This window comes from Malurus melanocephalus, unplaced genomic scaffold (assembly GCF_030028575.1).
Source record: "Malurus melanocephalus ecotype Western Australia unplaced genomic scaffold, MMel_1.1 scaffold_735, whole genome shotgun sequence".
Taxonomy (NCBI): domain Eukaryota; kingdom Metazoa; phylum Chordata; class Aves; order Passeriformes; family Maluridae; genus Malurus; species Malurus melanocephalus.
The window spans coordinates 155,293-173,660 of NW_026623967.1; the positions used below are offsets into that span (position 1 = coordinate 155,293).

Below are 18,368 nucleotides of genomic sequence, written 5' to 3' on the forward strand. Positions count from 1 at the left end.
ATTAATTTCAAAATCAGTCAGCAGATTATACTGGGCAACATTTGCTTCTGAGGAAAACAGTAAATAATAGAAATCTTCAGTCTGTCTCAAATTTCTGCATTTCCATATCTCATCAGCTTTACAGATTTCTTTATTTTGTATCTAATATCCCCTGGCAGTGACAGTAGTTTGCCGCTACATTAACAGATGCTGATGAGTGTAATAGTTTGTTGAAAGCTGAGCACAAAATCCCATTCTGAGCTGGTGGGAGAGTCCCAGTCTTGCAGCTGTCAGCGAAGAAAGATTCATGATTTACAGAAGAATAAGGCACTGGCATATTTCAGACACCAAAAACAGTAGTATAATTCACAGCAGATTTGTGATGGTGACAAGCGACATGTTTTTTAGACGGTCACCTGCCCTCCTGTATTGTTTATTTTCATTGTGGTTAAGAGATTCATGTTTTGTATACTGTTGCATCCATCTAGAATATTGGCCTTTGTACTTCTCCATGTCTCAGTAGTTCAGCCTGCTTAACAAAAAAGTYATGAAGGATGTTCACACATGGTTACTCATTTCTGAGTTGGGCAGTTCTTTTTTGACTTTCGCAGTTACTCCAAGAATATGATCTGAAAATTTGCTTCCATTCCAAAATTTTTYTTTTCAGTAATAATTTTCCCCACAATTGACTTCCTTTAAAATGAACTCTATGGTCTTTGGTTCTTCTAAGATCTTTTAGTATCTTCTGTCTTCTTTTAGTATGTCCTGCACGATGCTTTTTATCTATGGACATGATTGTATTGCCTGGTAGTTTTATAACAAGAAGCTACATCAAGTAAGTGAATAGAGCCCCTTGGTTATGTATTAGAGGAAATACTAGGTGCTTTTTAGAATGTGGAAAGAATTTATCATCAGTGTGAGTGCCAACTCAGATTCAATGACTGGCCAGTCCTTTTCTTTTGTGAAAAGACTCCAAAGTCACTGAAGACACTCTGTCAGTATTGGCTCAAACATATGCAGAAGCTCCCTTTGCACATTAAACAAATACTCTGGTATCTCCAGGATCAGATCAGAAGGCACATTATATGAGTAAAAATTCTAACAAAAATAATAGTAGAGTTGATGGTATATACAATAGTTTTGATCATAAATAATATGCATTTAATGTATTTTCTTTTAGGAGAAGCTGCTGACCAAATCTCTGCAACGAGGAGAAGATCCCCAGTTTGATCAAGTAAGACACTTGAAATGACATTATTTCTATTCCTCTGGCTAAAAGAGAAGTACTTGGAGGGCCTTCTAGTGTCCTTATGCTACTGTTGCATACTGCTAAAGCAATATCTCTCTATGTACTTTGCCTAACCATACTTGGGTTTAAATTGGAAGGATTTCCCTTCTGTTTTTAAGCTTGATATTTTTTTGCCATAGAACCTGTTCTTTTTTACAGTGTATTAGGCACATATATTATTTCCTGTCTGCTTCCCCTGATGGAAATTTTGAAGAAAAATTTGTATCTTTTCAGAATATGTGGGTTTTGAAACAGGTGTGTGGCCCCCAATCTTTCTTTTATGAAGTTTCTTTTACAGGTAATGTGAGGGCCTAAAGAATCATGGTCATTGCCATCAATCTCATCATCCACTTTGTCTCTGTAGCTGTGACTTGGCATGACTTACATGTGTGTTGTGCTTCAAACAGGCTGAGCCAACCTGTTTTATTTAAAATTAAGTGTAAGTTCAATTGTCAGGATAAATGCCTGGATATAATAAGGTAAATAATTGCTAAAAAATGGTGGGCAGGGAAAAAGTATTAAAAATTAGGTAGAATTTATATAATAGGTTAGATTAAATTTAGCAGAACAATAAAATTGTAATTAATAAAATGAAATTTACATCTGGCATTGGTGTAGATTATTGAATTTATTATGTAAGGGAAATAGAACAAGTATAAAGATAAAACCAGCAGCAACCTACACACTTCTAATTGATTATCTAAAGCAATTTATTTTTATCAGCAGTCTTTCTTTTTGTCAGCAACATCTAGAATAACCTACTTTGAAATAAAGGAACATAGGTTCTAAAGAGTTTAAGTTGCATAAAGGATGCCAAAACTGGCAAGCCTCACTCCCCATGAAGAAGAGTGATAAACTGTAGGTGTGCCATTGCTGTCACCATTGCTACTGACTTCACATCTGCCCACACCACTGTGCTGCCAGCAGGGCCAGAAACACAGCACAGAAAGACAGCAGAATCAGCATCAACAACTCCAAAAGTAGCTGTGACCAATGCCATAAACTGCAGGTACCATATTGATTAACTTTTGAGGGGATATAGGTGCAAGGACAGTTTCAGAACCTCAGATTAATATTTTTTGAGTTTTCTGGGACATTTCACCAGAAGATCTCTTATGAGACTCCACTGGCATTCACAAAGACTCACTTTATCATTTTAACTTGACAAAGTGACACACTCTGGATTGTTCTGTAGCTGCCTTTTGGGGAGAGGTAGGCTGTTTGGAGGGCTGTTCAGAGCAGGAGGTGAACAGAGGAGGTGAGACCTCTGAGTCACACTCAGGAGCTCTGTTTGCCTCACTGACCACAGAGACCCCGCAGTGAAACCAGCCACTGTAGGCTAAAGGAAGTTGCTTTCTGACTACTCCCTACCTGCCTCATGAAATTCTTTGTGGTATTCTGACCTTAATTTTATWTACGTATTTTATTCCTTCCTGTGGGAAGAGTTTTACACTCAAATGGGAAAACAAAACAAATTAATCCGCCCAGATGCAAATCTTGTGATACTGTTCCTGCAGTGTATTAAACAAACTCATAATGGGTGGCCATGATTTGATTAAATATTTATGGCTAAGCAAATTGTGGCACTTTAAAAGGATGAATTGGAAGACTGATGTTTCTCCTAGTTACTGGTAAGTAGACAGCAAATTGAGTAATTAAGTCAAGATCATTTGGTGAGAACAGCAAATGCTTCCTAGAGTGAAACAGCTGTGTGTTTAGTGCTGTAGCAATCTACCCTGAATGCAGGGGGTAGGAAAAAAAAAAACAGATGCAGACCAAACACCAAAGTAAATTTTGTTATATATGACATTAATATATCTTTCTATATGCATATTCAGAGTCCTGCCTATGTGCAAAGGTAGTGCTGAGATTTCCTGAGACATCTTGTCAGAAAACCTTGCTTTCAGTTTCTTGAAATTTTCAAAACAAATTATTTAAGCTGAAATTTTCAGAATTATTTGCCAGCCTCTGGCAATATTTCCTTTTTCAGATTTCACATTGTTTTCTGCTTAAATAGCATGATCATTTTGTGATGTTCTAGTGATCCTGGGATTGATGTATGACTGTGATTGGCAGATGGGACCTGAACCTGGCTTTCAAGCCAATTTTCAAGAACATGAGTCATACTTACTAAAATTACTTTAGTTCAGCTAAATTCAAACAATCATAAAATGGTTTAAGTTGTAGTCAAATAATTTGCATTTGAAATTTTGTAGAGATTTGATAGAAGTGAGCTAGAGACAGGAAAACAGCATAAAAGTCTTTGCTTGGCATGTCTCACTCGGTAGATTATGTGAGTACATCTCGTTATAAAGCCATTTTTCAAATGATAACGTGAGTATTATAAAGTTGTCATGAAAGTATGGATAGTAAAACAAAACTGTGGTCTGCCTGGGAAACTCTCAACATCATGACTTGACATGATACCTACCCAATTGAGAAGGCCTGTGCTTTTAAGTGAAACCATTCAAGTTTCATTTTTGAAGTTAACTCAGATGTTGAAAGAGTGTGTGGGATGAAGGAAGACCAGATTGGTAATTCCTTACTTCCCCTTTCCAGTTAAGGTGTAGAAACCTTTGGTGTTTATTTCTGAAATCCATTAAGTCATCTAGCAAAACCAAAAAAAAGCTACCCATGACATTCCTGATACTTCTACTACAGATACAGTGGGGGGAAAGAGGAAGAATCCCCATGAACAAACTTTTTTTAGCAGTGTCTAATAATGTTTACTTTCAGTTTTAGGGCATAGAAAATCAGAGTCACACTGTCAGAGGAACCTAATTTTCTCTTTTTGACATTATCAAAATTATCTCTATTCAGTTTGAGTGAAATTGATAGGTAGTGCCAAAGTGAGTAGGTCACCAGTCGCTTTAAAATATCTGAGCTCAGTCTTCTCATGATAAATTAAAAAGTAACAGAAATAAGACATGACCTGATTTAAAATTTGCTTTTTGCTACTCAGCTTTGGAGGTGAAAAAAACAAGCCCCAAAAAGTAACTTAACAATGAGCAGAATGGAATTTTGACTACCCAAAGTAATCAGCATCAAATTTAACATGGAAACCCTCAAACTGTTTGAGATGGTTATGAAAGCATTGCTTACTACCCTTAAATAGTTCTATCTCTGGCTCTCTGAGAACCAGCATTTTTTCCTGCCCATTCTCAAACACCATTTTAGGAACACTGCTTGTGATGTTGGTGATGGATCCAGCGTCTGGAAACCTGGCTGGCCGTAGGCCAGTTTCTTTCCACACAGGTGTAGTCAGTGTTTTCTGTTAGGCTGATAGGATATCTGGCTGCCAATTGCATCACCCTCCTCGAACAAATAATGGGATCTTGAGCAATGTATGGAGTGATGGTACTTATCCTGACTTGCTGAATGTCTCTCCATTAGCCTAACAAACTGGATTCCTTACACTGTGTTTTCCTTTTTAGGTGTGCATGTACATAAAAAAGAATACATATGGGAAATTATGTGGGTTTTTTTTCCTATGGCTTAAAATATTTTTCTGTTATATTTAAAATCATGCTTTGAAAGTCATTGATTAGACAGCTCTAGCTGCCTGTTAACAAAGAGCTTACTGCTCCAGTATTAGCATGCTCTGTGTCCCCTATTACAGAAATGTTATTAACATTGTACTAGTGAACTATGACTTAAACTTCCTATTACAGGAAACCATGAAATTGCAATACATGAAAAGATCAAAAGCTAGCAAAAACCCATAATTCTCCAAGAGGCTTACCCTCACCTAAGGAAACACTTTGATTACTCTTTTCTCAGCCTCTACTTATGTATCTTTTGTTCTTACCACCGTGTATGAATGTTCCATGAACTGACAACACTGGAGGCAGAAGAAGGGCACTGTGTAATCTTGGACTGAGCTACTGACAGTTTTCCATATAAAACCACAAAAAGAATGTAATGTTTTGGCCATGGAAGTGAAAATAACAGGAAGACTTAGTTTTCATATGAAGCTATCTATATGAGGTGCCTCTTGCAGGAGTTCCAGCATAAACTGCACAAAAGCTTCAGTTTTACTGCTCCTTTCTTAAAAGTACATTGGGTTGGAGACTATAGATTGGAAAGCAGAAACATTTAATCTTTTACATATTTTTAGGAGATGAAAAAAAAGATCAGCCACAGTAAAAAAAAAAAATAAACTAAAAGGAATAATAATCATAATTTAAAAGTGGAAAATGCAGTAAATAAATGAGACACTAAGCAGCACCCTAATGATTTTATAACAGCCTAAAAGTGATTAATGATATGCTGGTAATAATTCTTATCTTTTTTTTTTGTTAAATGAATACTGATAACAATGTCATTGCATTGCAGTTGGCCCCTTTTGTGTTTTCCCTTTCCCTGGGTTTTACACATTGTCCCTTTTTACCAGCAAAGGGCACGTGGTAGAGGAGTATAAGAAATTGTGGTCATGGGGTCATAAAACAATCTTTGGGTGCTGGTCAGAGGTTTGAGTTCAAGCAGTCTATAAAGAAGTACATCTGAAGGCAAAATTAAAGGTAACACCTTCAAAACTGAGCTTGCTGTCCACTAAAAATAAATGGGTTTTCATGTAAACTATTATGCTGGCAATAAAATAGCTATAAACATTGGTAATGCATAAACAAGATAACTGAAATTACCCATCCACAAAATTATGGTAGTAAAAGGTCCTACTTTCTTTTTTGGCTCACAAAGTCGAGGACACAAATGTGAGTGAACTAGTGAGTTCAACCTGAATAGTTACAGTTTTAACCATTTCCAGGGAAGTTTAACTTCATAGAATCATCCAGAAAAAAAGCTTGTAACAAAGATGTGAATGATAGGAGATCCACAATCACAAATGCATTCAGCAGCATTGATAGAAAATGTAAAATTTCACTTGTGCTTAAAAATTTAAAATATAAAAATCTACACAACAACTTTGAAAATAAAATATACAGACATTGTGCGAAAAATAGATTTACGAGAAATAAACCAACACTGTGCAAAATGAAGTACTGCAAATCTACTTTATTGAAATGGCAATAAAATGCCCGTTCAACATACATACTGGCATATGTGGTATACAAAGAAATTGCTGGGCCAAAAAAATTAGTGATACTGTTGGAAATTGGGTGCAGTTTTGAATATATTTGCTGTTAAAGCAAAAATAAATTCATAAATGAAATAAAAAACGTAATCAGCATCAATTTGCCGTTAGTGGAAACATTTCCTATACTTGTATTTTGACAATATAGCAAGACTTTTATCAAAGTATATAATTTGTAGTGAGGTATCTGAGCAGAACTTTATTAAATTTACTCCTCCATTTTAGTCCAAAACAAATATTAAGCATTCAGATAAAATATATTTTATGCTCTGTAAACACAGGTTTTAAACAGCTCCCTACTTGTGTAGCTTTCTTATCCTTAAGCTATACCGTAAGTAGTTCATTTCTGATGGAAGAATATGATCATTTGTCCAACAAGGACATATTTGTACATCTGTGCACTCTCTTTCAGGAGCAGCACAGAGCTYGAATTCATCTCACTCCTGGACTTACTTCCAGTAAATGAAAGGGTTGAGTAATTGGCACACTGGCTAGACTTCCCTCCCTTCCTGTTCCCTGAGAGCCATGTCTTTTCCCAGTCCACCCTTCCTTCCTGTCTTAAAAGTGCAATGACAGAAAGATNAAAAAAAAAAAAAAAAAAAAAAAAAAAAAAAAAAGGAAAAAAATAAACTATATTGACCTTTTATCCCAAATGAAGAGAGACACTTTAAATTCAGCAAAGAAAGTATGGCATGAGAAGATTTACCAGGAATCACTTTGACTTTTTTTGGTGAAGTTGTATAGCTGGGGTTTAGAGGACAGCATATTTGATAAATATGTCCGTGAACATGCAGGAAGACTTGATTRAAACAACTTTTCATTTATAGTTAAATATTGTGATTTATGAAAGGATATTTAGGTCTATTTGAGGACAGACTCTTTAGTAGAGCCTGTGGACATAGGACAAAGGCTAAGGGCTTTAAATTAAAAGAGGGGCAATTTTTACTAAATAGAAGGAAGATATTTTTTACTGTGGAGCCAGTGAGACACTGAAACAGGTTGCCCAGAGAATCTGTGGATTCCCCATCCCTTCAGCATTCAAAGCCAGGTGGGTTGAGGTTTTGATCTACCTGGTGTAGTAGAAGTTGCCCCTGCCAATGTTAGGGAGGTTGGAACTAGATGACCTTTAAGGTCCCTTCCAACTCAAACCATTCAGTGATTCTATGATTTTATGTTTCTATTCTTGTCTTCCCTAGCAAACCCTTTTTCATGATATCTCATCATTAACAAGCAGTGTTGTGCCAGCTTCATAAAACGTTTTGGAAAACAGAGAAGTGAGTTCGTAGTGAATAGGTTGCCCTGACAACAGGTGATTCATTTCTTCTGAATATTTATCTGAAGCCTTAATACTAGAAGGCTTTGGTAAAATTGAGCCTGAAGTCCTGTAGTAATCCTTCATGAAAGGCCTCCTGTCAGTGCTGCAAGCAGTGCCTTCATGACATCTTCCACAGCAACTTGTTTCATATTTCAGGTAATAAAATATATTGCAAAAACACTAGATTGAAAGTTTTCCCCAAGTATTACTTTTATGGAAACTTTTAATCTTATAGGAGCAGTTGTTACATCTTTCTAATGCACCATGTTTAATTTTAGGCCATAATGCCTGAATAATAATACTTCATCCTCAAAGTGTCTCAGTTCACAGCGCCACTGTGAATTGGTTAAATGCTGAGGCTGAAAAACTGCAAAAGAGGTTCAGAGTTAGTCATCTAGACTAAGTGTCATCCACAAAAGTCCTCATTTAAGCCATTAGTAATATTTGGGAATTGTGTGTAAGATGCTTGGTCAGCCAATTTTGCTCTTGTCTTAGTCACAGCATTAACACAAATTTGGTGTTATATATGAGACATTAAACGCTATTGGTTTTCCACAAGCATTGAAACGTGCTGTTTTGAGTTTAAGCAGGGGGATAAACCTGACATAATTACAAAATTAGTGTATTTGGCATGTAATGCACCCTTCAGATCTTCACTCCTGATACTTAGCACTTCACAGGATCAAGCCCTGCATGATCTTGAGGTAGTCAAAAATCTCCAGGTCACTGATTTCTTCCCCATTTTAAATAGTTTTCTATTTTCTTAGAATGTCCACAAATGGTGTAGTTGTAATGAACATTCCATTGCAATACATGTATTATCCTCTTCTATAATATTGGGGGGGGGGGGGGGGAAGGTTTCCCCCTACTTTTTGATCTTTCCATGTTTTTTATCTTTATGGCTTCCTATAATAGGAAGTTTAAGTCATAGTCCAACATGCTCAGTAACATTTCTGTAATTGGTGACACAGTTAATACTGAATGAGCCGTAATCTTCTTATCCAGCATGCCACTGGAGCTGCTTAATCAGGAACTTCTAAGGATAATTCTTAGCTGGAGCTATTTAATCAGGAACTTTTAAGGAATAATTCTAAACTATGTTTTGTTTATTTGTGCACAYGAAAACACAGGAAACGAAATATTTTCCTATATATAAAAGAGAAGGTCAAGCCCTCAGGTGTGTGAGCCTAAGAGTAAGATGTATGCATATGCATGGTCAGTTGATTAAAATTATTGCAGGACTTATGGTGTTTCTCAGTATATTCTGAGTTTCCAGCAGGGATATCCAGTAGTCAGATATAATCCCTGAAGAGTGTACCTCTGATTCATTACTTTTTCTTTCTTTACAACAAGCTTGAACTCAAATCAACACTGTGTAACAAATCAAAATAACCTGCTTGAAGAGCTAAATTGGTTTTCTGGTATGTCATAAGAAGTGACACACAATTTTAATGCGTTTTTATATCAGCAATATAAAGACTGCATCAACATGCACTCCAGTGTTGCATTTCTGCTTATGTTTTATAGAATCATAGATTCATTTGGGTTGGAAAAGACTTTTGAGATCCTCAAGTTCAGCCACAAACCCAGCACTGCTAAGTCCACCACTAAACCACGTTCTACGTGTCACACGTCCACATCTTGTAAAGGCAGGAAATGCAGAATATTAAGTCACTGCTTGTACCATAATTCTCAAAAATTGGATGAAAACAAGAAAAAGCCATTGAATTAGTACTGTTTTTAAGGACAAGGGGAAACTTGAARAGCATTTCATTTGTTGTTTTGTTGTATTTTCCCTATAGGTTATAAGCTCAATGAGCTCACTCTCAGAATATTGTTTACCCTCTATCCTGCGCACTTTGTTTGATTGGTATAAAAGGCAGAACGGTATAGAAGATGAATCTCATGAGTACAGACCAAGAACAAGCACTAAATCCAAAAGGTATGATTTTGAATATGCATAAATAAATTCTAAGGTAAAATGTGTCACCCATCAGCTTTTGTGAGGTAACAGTTGCTTGAAAGTTGTGTCTTTTTTCTGCTTGTTCCTGGAACTCTTCTCTTAGCTTCTTGATGGATGGAATAATTGTGTCTTTCAAGTCATGCTCCTCATAGTTCAAGTAAAACAGTGTTGTTGTGTTTGTCTTACTGATGTCTTACTGATGCTTTCATGTAATTTAAATACTGGTTTGTATAAACTGTGCTTACTCTAGCGATTAGGCAACAATTCTGTGTCACTTGGAAGAATTTCTCTTACATAGTGTTCTGCTTACACATAAAAATTTCACATACACCTTTCCTCAATACAAAAACTTGAGAATCAGTCAGAGTCTTAGCAACCTACCTCTTAGAAGCAACAAACACAAAAATAATTATATCAGTAGTTCCTCAGTGATAAGGCAGCAGATTGGTCCTCGTTATATTAAGGTCTGTCAGAGTGATTCAGATACATTCCTCAAACTTGGGATTTTTCTGAATTATTTCAGTACTTCATTTGCACACTTCAGTGAAGCAGCAAGATAATCAACAATGYCATTGCTGGTGTTCAGAAATGCACAGACAATTTTTCATATTATATTATAACCCAGTGACTACAAAAAGCAATAGTTGCTGGAACAAAGAGGCAGTAGCAAGGGAGGGTGGAAATGAACCTGATTTGRAATGTTTCAGACTCCTTATGTCAGTAGAAGTAGGCTGCATGAAGACACAGTTCATCAGTTGGATGTCTGCTTTAGGATGAGATGAATCTCTGCCTTGAATTTCATCTTTCTCTCGACTTGTTCCATGACTACCTGTTCATAAATAGATACCTTTGGGAACTCCATCCAAAATTTATTCGAAAGTCAGCTTAGCAGTGAAACAAGGCCGCTCTGTCAATTTGTAGTGTTAAAGAACTTATAACCAGTCCTTCCTCCACTTAATGTAAAACCAAAGGAAACCAAAATGTAAATAAGTTGCTTCATCGCTGATCAGGTTRTACTCTTAAATGCCTGTTTTACTACTAGCACATAAGTATAATTGAAATCACTGGAACTCTCAATGTTTGCAAGAATAGTGCTAAATTTACACAAAAATCTCACTGAAATCATGTTAAATGCTTCAAATAGACTGCAGAGCTGTTCCTTTAATGTTCAGTTTTACAAAAAATATATTTCATGTTCTCTTTTCAATACACTTTGCATCTCTGATCAGGTGATCTAAATAGTTAATTTTTGGTATTTCTATTATGGCTATTCAGCTCAGACTTTTGTTCTGCTGTGTTGTTCTGTACAAGGAATGTGTTTGCAATGTTTGACAAGTGCTGCCAAAGTTAAAAAATTAACACTGAAACAGTTTTTAAAAGATAATGTAATTTGGTTGTGAATTCTCTATTGGTGCTTTTATGGCATTTTTCCAAATTCATGACGAGTCTAAATATGAACTTGATAGCACAAAGTTACATTTACCTCCAAAGTGTAGTTAAGAATGGTCTAAATGGTGTCATGAGCAAGGAATTTGAAATTAAATCCTTTTGTTAGAATACAGAATACACAAGTTTCCTTGGTTTTGTTTTGATTTTTTGTTGTTGTGCATCTTCAACTGGAAAAAAAGAGGGAGGAAATGGATAGTGATATTTAAACATTTGAAAGAACGTCACAGTAGCAAGTTAGTTTTGGTCTGTTTATCTCAGGTTTTAAGAGCATAACAGTGCATTACTTTCTTGAATGCTGGGCTGCAGTTTAAAAGGTAGAACACAATTCCCTGTTACCTGTATTTGTGTGATTGAAGAAGGCATATGATATGAATTATGACACATCTCCAAAATATTGTTTCTTGGTTTGATTTTGCAGTGATGAGCAGCAGAGGGACTATTTAATGGAGAGGAGAGATCTGGCTATTGATTCTATTTTTTCTTTAGTATTAATAGAAGTTTTGAAACAGGTATGAGTTCTTAAATTATCCATTAGCTAATAAATTATGGAAATTACCAATGCAAGTCAGTTTTGGGATTCTTCTTTCTGTTTGCATCTTTAAGATTATAATAAAAACATGAAGTACATTYTGCATGCTTATTCATTGCTGTCTTACTTGCACCTGTAGGACACATAGTGTTCTGTGCTCATACAGACTTTACTTTGCCAAGTCGTTGTAGTTAAAGTATTTATCTTCAAAACTAAATAGTCATTAAATGGCTCGCTCATTTTAGCTATTTTGTTAGCTACACGCTATTTTAACTTATATATTTCTGAATGCATGATACCCATGAGTAATATTGGCACTAGTGTAATATGTGTGTACTTGTTACGTTTTATTTTGTATTTTCAGATTCCACTTCATCCTGTAATAGACAGTTTGGTAAACGATGTTATTAACTTGGCTTTCAAGCACTTCAAGTTCAAAGAAGGGTAAGGCTCTTTTTCATGCAGAAATTCTATGAAAAAAATACTTACTTGGTTTTTTAATAGTTGTGGTTTAAACAGTATGCTTTCTCAGCTGATAATTCTTTCTTGTCTCTTGCTAGGTACCTTGGTCCTAACACTGGAAATATGCACATTGTGGCAGATTTGTATGCAGAAGTAATAGGTGTTCTAGCTCAAGCAAAGTAAGCAAATTTGAATATATTATTTCCTCCATAAATATGAAGAAGTCTACTTGCTTAGCATGTGAATATTCTGATTTTCTCACTTTCTTTAAATATTGTATAGAAAGAAATAATTTCAGTTCATTGGCCTTCTATTTATCCAGATTTTCTAGAACATAGGCCTCTAGGGAACCACAGGCTTTCTGCCTCTGGTCCAGTGATACTGAATAAATTCAACTCAACTACAAAAGCAATATTTTTCTTATCTCAGCAATGACGTCTGTAGAAAGCCCAAAGGGCTGAAGAGAGCTATTTTAACTAGTTGGGGTTTTTTTCCTAGATGCTATTTTTTCCTTAGCTGGGCAAACCTATAAATAGCCATCCTACATAGCAACAGTATTGAGGCTCTCTGCAGTTATTTCAGCTCAGAACTTAATACATCTGCTTCTGAACCCTTTCTCTTTCTTAGAGCAGATGACACAAAGGACTTTGTGGGTCAGATCTTAAATTTTGGATCTGAAAGCAGTCAACCTCAGAAACTCATGAACCCAATACAACATCTCATCATAGACTTACACCACAAACTAAGCAGAGGATGGAATTTACTGCCCTGATGTAATTGTGGTGTTGCTGAGGGTGTCTCAGGTCTACAATACAAATCAGTTTGGCTTGATGTGGCTGAAACAGTTTGAGTTTCTGGAAGTTGTAAAAATTCAGCTAAGACTTTACCTGGTCTTCAAAAGGCTAAATGAGAAGTTGAATTTGGATCCAAATTGTCAAAGTTCTGAAGGGCCTTGGTAGGATGCCACTGAAGGACTTCTTCCAGCTAAACATGGTGCCTATCAAAGGTGATAGCAAAAGGCTGTTACATGCTATGCCTACCCACGAATATTACATTCTTTTTCTTTTGTCTCAAAAAGGGCAGGAGGTCCTCTTGGATGTTCTTTCCATGTATCATTTTTATGGACCATTTGTCTCCAAAGACACTTTCAATAGATTTGTGGGGTAAACTAAAAATGATCACAGACCCCTCTACTCCAAGTTGTTATAGATGTTGTAACCCCACGTTAATGCTTAAGTGTTACTATAGTGGCTGTTAGAAAAAAATACAGAAGGAAGAAACTGCCTCTCTGAATATTTTCAGGTTATAATATAAACATTTTCATTTGAAAATGTTGCATGTACTTGCAAGATAGCTATCTTTCATTGTGGAATTTTGAAAAGCATGTGAAGGGGTTGTTTTAATGATATTGTTAGCTTTTATGCRAAAGAGGTGCATGGTAATAAAATAATTTGAAAGATGTGGTTATCTAAAAGTACTAAGATCAGGCTGTATGCTTAATTTTCCCAGTTTGTTAGAAGTGAAAGAAAGCTAACAAAAAAAACATTATTCCCATACTGAGTACAGTGGTGTTTTTATACAACCTAAGTTTTATCTTCTTTAGGTTTTTCCCAGTTTATATACCTCACATTTCAGATGTTGATTTTGAACTTTTTGGAGCTAACCAATCTGAATTTCTAGATTTCCCGCAGTAAAGAAGAAATTTATGGCAGAGTTAAAAGAGTTGCGACATAAAGAACAAAGCCCATACATAGTTCAAAGCATTATCAGTCTTATAATGGGAATGAAATTCTTTCGCATTAAGATGTATCCTGTGGAGGACTTTGAAGCTTCTCTTCAGTTTATGCAGGTAAAATTCTTAAGGATATAGCTGTGGTTTGCAGACCTTTTTTGAATGGGCTAACCTTTTTCTTTCTGTAATGTTTTGGGAGATTTTCCATGCATCATTTCCACATAAACATATGTGCAGCTGCCTTCTGCTTGTTCTGAACACGTGAGTGCTCCAATCTCTGGAGTGTGTCCTTCCACACCAACTTTTCATCACTCCTATACCTCTAGTCCTTACACCTCACCCTCTAGCTGGAAGAGGTTTTGTTCTGTAGACCCCAGACCTTCCACTCCGCTGTCCCAACAGCTGTCACTTGCCCTGTGACCCTGCCTAGGCATGTCTCCCTAGCTGCTTACTGCGTGCACAGTGAATCTTCCAACAGTGACATAGCTGCACCAGAAATGAGAGAAACTTCTGACGGAAGAAAACACTGAGGAAGAGAGAACTGAGGCAAAAGCCAGATGGAATTTCCTTTGGATATGTTCTCTCCTTCCACCACACCTTCACCCTGCTTCCTGTAGGGTGCCTTCTGTACCCTCCTGGTTTAAAATTCACTAGTACAAAGCAAAGTTTAACTACAATCAATGCTTTAAAATAATAGATTACATCCTTTTGTTAAAGGCAAGAAACTATTTCATTTTTCAACATTCTTGCTGGTAATGTAAAATTGGTTCTGTTCCCACTAGCAAGTTTCTTAATCTTTCTAGTCCCATGTTTTTTCTTGGGATCACCCTCATGGTTACGTGGCTTGTGTCCACTCACCCAGTAAAATAAATGTTTTATATTAAACTCCATGCAAAGATTAATTTATTGATGGTGTAAATGGAGAAAAAAAATCAATGTTAGATGCCCACAAGTAAGAATTTGGCATTGGAATACAAACATACAGGCATACTGACACACTGAGCTATTTCTCTTAAGTCCTGAAGAGGAAACACATTCTATTTTAGCTTTGCAATGTATTTGAAACCATATTCAATAGCATATTTAAGACATATTAAACAACATAGAAAAAGGGAATTTTTCTTCTTACCTTACTCTTAATTATGTTAGCACATATGTGTCCACTACAACTAAGTTATCCAGAGCTGGAAAAATATCCAAGTAATGCATGTTCAGTGCATTTAGCTTGATGAGTGGATGCATTTGTGGCAMAGCTTTATCCAGTGTTCACTGCTAGTGAAATCTGTGGTAAAACTCCTGTATAGTAGAATTGAAAATTTGGATCCCTGGTACAATATCTCAGCACTAAATGAATTCTGGTATTTACTACTCTGCATCATAAGATGCATTATGCATGTGGGAAAACTTTATTTGCTCGGTTTGGTGAAGTACATTTCAACTCTTTGGGCAGTTTGAGTATCTCCATGCAATGTTGTTTAAAACCTCTGTCACACCAGCGCTGCTGTACTAGAGAAGGACACTTTCAAAGGGTGAGCTAATTTCAGGAGTGAGCTCCAGAAGAGCCTGTCTTCCCCTGAAGAGTGCAGAAGTGGCTCAGGAAGGCTGGCTGGAGTGACTGAAGCCATGGGTTGTATAATCCTGTTTGCACATGAGAGAAAAATGCACATGATCTGAATTGTAAACTGAATGTGCAGGAAAAATGGGCAGTGTGTCTTTCCTTATAAAGCCAGGGGCTGTTTGAGCCTTGAACCTGGAGGAGAAGTAAATGGGACAAAAGGATTTGTCATTCAGAGAAATTGTACACACAAGTGGGTGGATGCTTATCTCCCCTTGCTCACTTCCTGAGTTATACAGCTGTGTGGAGAGTAGTTTGCAGCATGTTTAGGACAAACTCTGTTTTTTTGCTTTCTCTCTTAATCCTRTGTTACAGGATGGATATTGTGGTGGTTCTCCCCTCACATAGCACAATTCCATATTGACCCTTAATACACGATGAGTCCTAGCAATGAAATGTATCCAAAAATATTTACACTAAGATTGTTCAGCCTTGTGCCTTGTGTATAGTACCACACAATTATGTTGCTTTTCTTGCCTCTCAAAGCATTGTGTAAAGCAGTCCATTTTGACTATTAGTTTTGCCCCTGAAGATATACACGAGGAGGGCATGACATCAGTCCCTGAATCCAACTCCATTTCCAGCCCAAAACACCACCAGGCACAGCTGGAGTCAATGGAGAGTTTCTGGATTAGAATAACAGCTCCTTGATCTTGACTTATGTCCTGCTTTGTGCTTGCTGCAAAATGCAGATTTGGATGTTAACAGGCAAACATTTTCAGTGGGATTTGCAGGATAAAAATAGTCACTGACAYGTGATGTGCATTTAGCAAACATTTAGAGGTCTTTATTCCAGCTGATATGCAATTTATGTTTCTTGTTTTGCTTTGTTTTGTTTTGTTTTTTATTTAGGAATGTGCACATTATTTCCTTGAAGTTAAAGACAAAGATATCAAGCATGCACTGGCAGGACTGTTTGTTGAAATTCTTATCCCCGTAGCTGCTGTGAGTTTATTTTTGATGTTGTTTGCATAATTTCTTTAAATTAGATAAAACAGCTTGTGAAATAGTGTTTTATTAACATGAAATTTTCTTTCAGGCTGTTAAAAATGAAGTGAATGTCCCCTGTTTGAGGAACTTTGTTGAAAGCCTGTATGATACAACGCTTGAACTTTCATCACGAAAGAAGCACTCATTGGTTAGTAATCCTAAGAAGCAGAGGTTAAAATTCTTTGTCACAGATGTTTGAAATTTCCCAAGGCTCTTGGGAAATTGCAAAATGTTTTATCTGCATTCRGCTGTAACCAATACATTTCTATTTGCAGGAAAGATTATTATTCACAAAAAATAACTGTGCATATTTTACTCATTATATGATCTAAATTAGTCTAAATCAAACATGTTTTTAGCTTTTGGTTCTGTGATTATTAAATGGTTAGGTTTTTTCAGTTATAATGTGTAAACATTAGGAGAAGAGGAGAAAGAATAGAGTTCACTTCTTGTCAAGAGAGAATAAATGAGGCATGTGGGAACAAATCATTCACGGGGCTTAAATAGTACATTGTAGGAAGGAAAAAATGTATAACACATGCCCTTTTAAATCCATAGCTTGGCTACTGTGCAGCTCTGTATTTAATTTTTTGTGTGAGATGAACAGTGGCACTGCAGTGTATTTTTGGAATCATGAGTTGATCTGAATTAAATGAGGATCTGAGTCAGTTTGATGCTGGCTGCCTTAAGCAGTCTGTCTCTCCAACTGGGTCAGCGCCCGTCAGCAGTGTGGTGTTAGCTAATTCATTTTGAAGTCTTGGACCTTTTATGTAAAGAAAGTTGATATTTGTCCTTCCTCATTCTCGAGGAAAGTCATAAAGTCTTCCCTGTTTCCAGTTCTTTTGGCAAATGCTGGTCGCTAGTGCCAGCGAGGAGTGTGCCTGAGGACTGCTGGAGTGTGCCTGAGCTCTCTGCCTGTTACAGCATTCCCAGGGGACAGTCAGAGCATCTCCTGGGGCAAAGTCCTGATCCAGTTTGAATTAGTGGGAGACTTGAGATGGATTTCTGATTTCACTCTGCTTGTGTTTGTGTGGCTCTGTTCCACTCTACCGAGTTAATAAAACATGGTTGGAACTGCAACAGCATAGGGCTTTTCTGTGCAGTTTTTACATGAAATAGAACTTCCCAAATTGTGGCCGTTCTTGCCAAAGTCAACATTGTGTTCTTGAGAAAGGATTGCACAGCTGGGCCTTTGCATTTCATTGCTTGTCTACACATACCACACTGGAGGCTACACAGTTAAATGTGACAAAATAGAATAGATTCTTGTGAGGGTGTGATTAGAAATACAAACATTGCAAGAAGGAGGAGGAGGGGAAAGGCAAATAGTTGACAGAAATAGCTGTCGTGCATATTTCCAGGCTTCCAGGAAGAAAGAGCACTCTTTAATGTCTGAACTGGACCAAGATCAGTGTTTTGTGGATCCATGTACTCACTGTACAGGGTGGGGGAATTCATCTTCTTCATTTGCTGTCTAAAAGTAGCTTGCATGAGCTAGTCATTCAGGATCTCTTGGTARTGAATGGAAGAATTAGGAAATTCCAGGAAACGGTTGATCTTCCTGGGAGTCTTCCTTAGGATGGGTTGTAAAACTCTTGGATTGTTACTAAACTCTCTGATCCCATCAAATACTCAACTGTATGGTAAGAAAGTCTTCTGTGAGAAGGCTTCAGTTATCCTCTCCCATATGTATTTTGTACATGAAGCTTATAAAAATAATGTACATTTGCCATTTGCTCAAGCAATTAGGTCTAGCCTAGCTATAGGCAGTTTATATTACATGTTATTGGAGCAGAAGCTGAGATTTATGGTGTTTATACTTTAAGCTATGACTGGAGTTAGAATTTAATTTTTAGAATAATTCATCTTAAAGTGAATGTTAACTTGTTTTTGACTAGTACCTTTTAAATCCTAACAGTATATTAGCTTTACAACTGAAACCTTAGTCTCACTA

The 18,368-nt window shown here is 36.6% G+C and overlaps 1 protein-coding gene across 1 annotated transcript in view; it reads left to right on the plus strand.

The window, feature by feature from the left end:
• LOC130584612 (protein furry homolog) overlaps positions 1-18,368 on the plus strand; it is a 141,041-nt gene that overhangs the window by 43,982 nt on the left and 78,691 nt on the right. The window contains exons 3-10 of the mRNA XM_057384698.1: positions 1,160-1,213; positions 9,477-9,616; positions 11,505-11,595; positions 11,980-12,059; positions 12,176-12,256; positions 13,758-13,926; positions 16,277-16,369; positions 16,464-16,562. Of these exons, the coding sequence (XP_057240681.1) occupies positions 1,160-1,213; positions 9,477-9,616; positions 11,505-11,595; positions 11,980-12,059; positions 12,176-12,256; positions 13,758-13,926; positions 16,277-16,369; positions 16,464-16,562 (807 nt within the window). The remainder of the gene's footprint in view (positions 1-1,159; positions 1,214-9,476; positions 9,617-11,504; positions 11,596-11,979; positions 12,060-12,175; positions 12,257-13,757; positions 13,927-16,276; positions 16,370-16,463; positions 16,563-18,368) is intronic.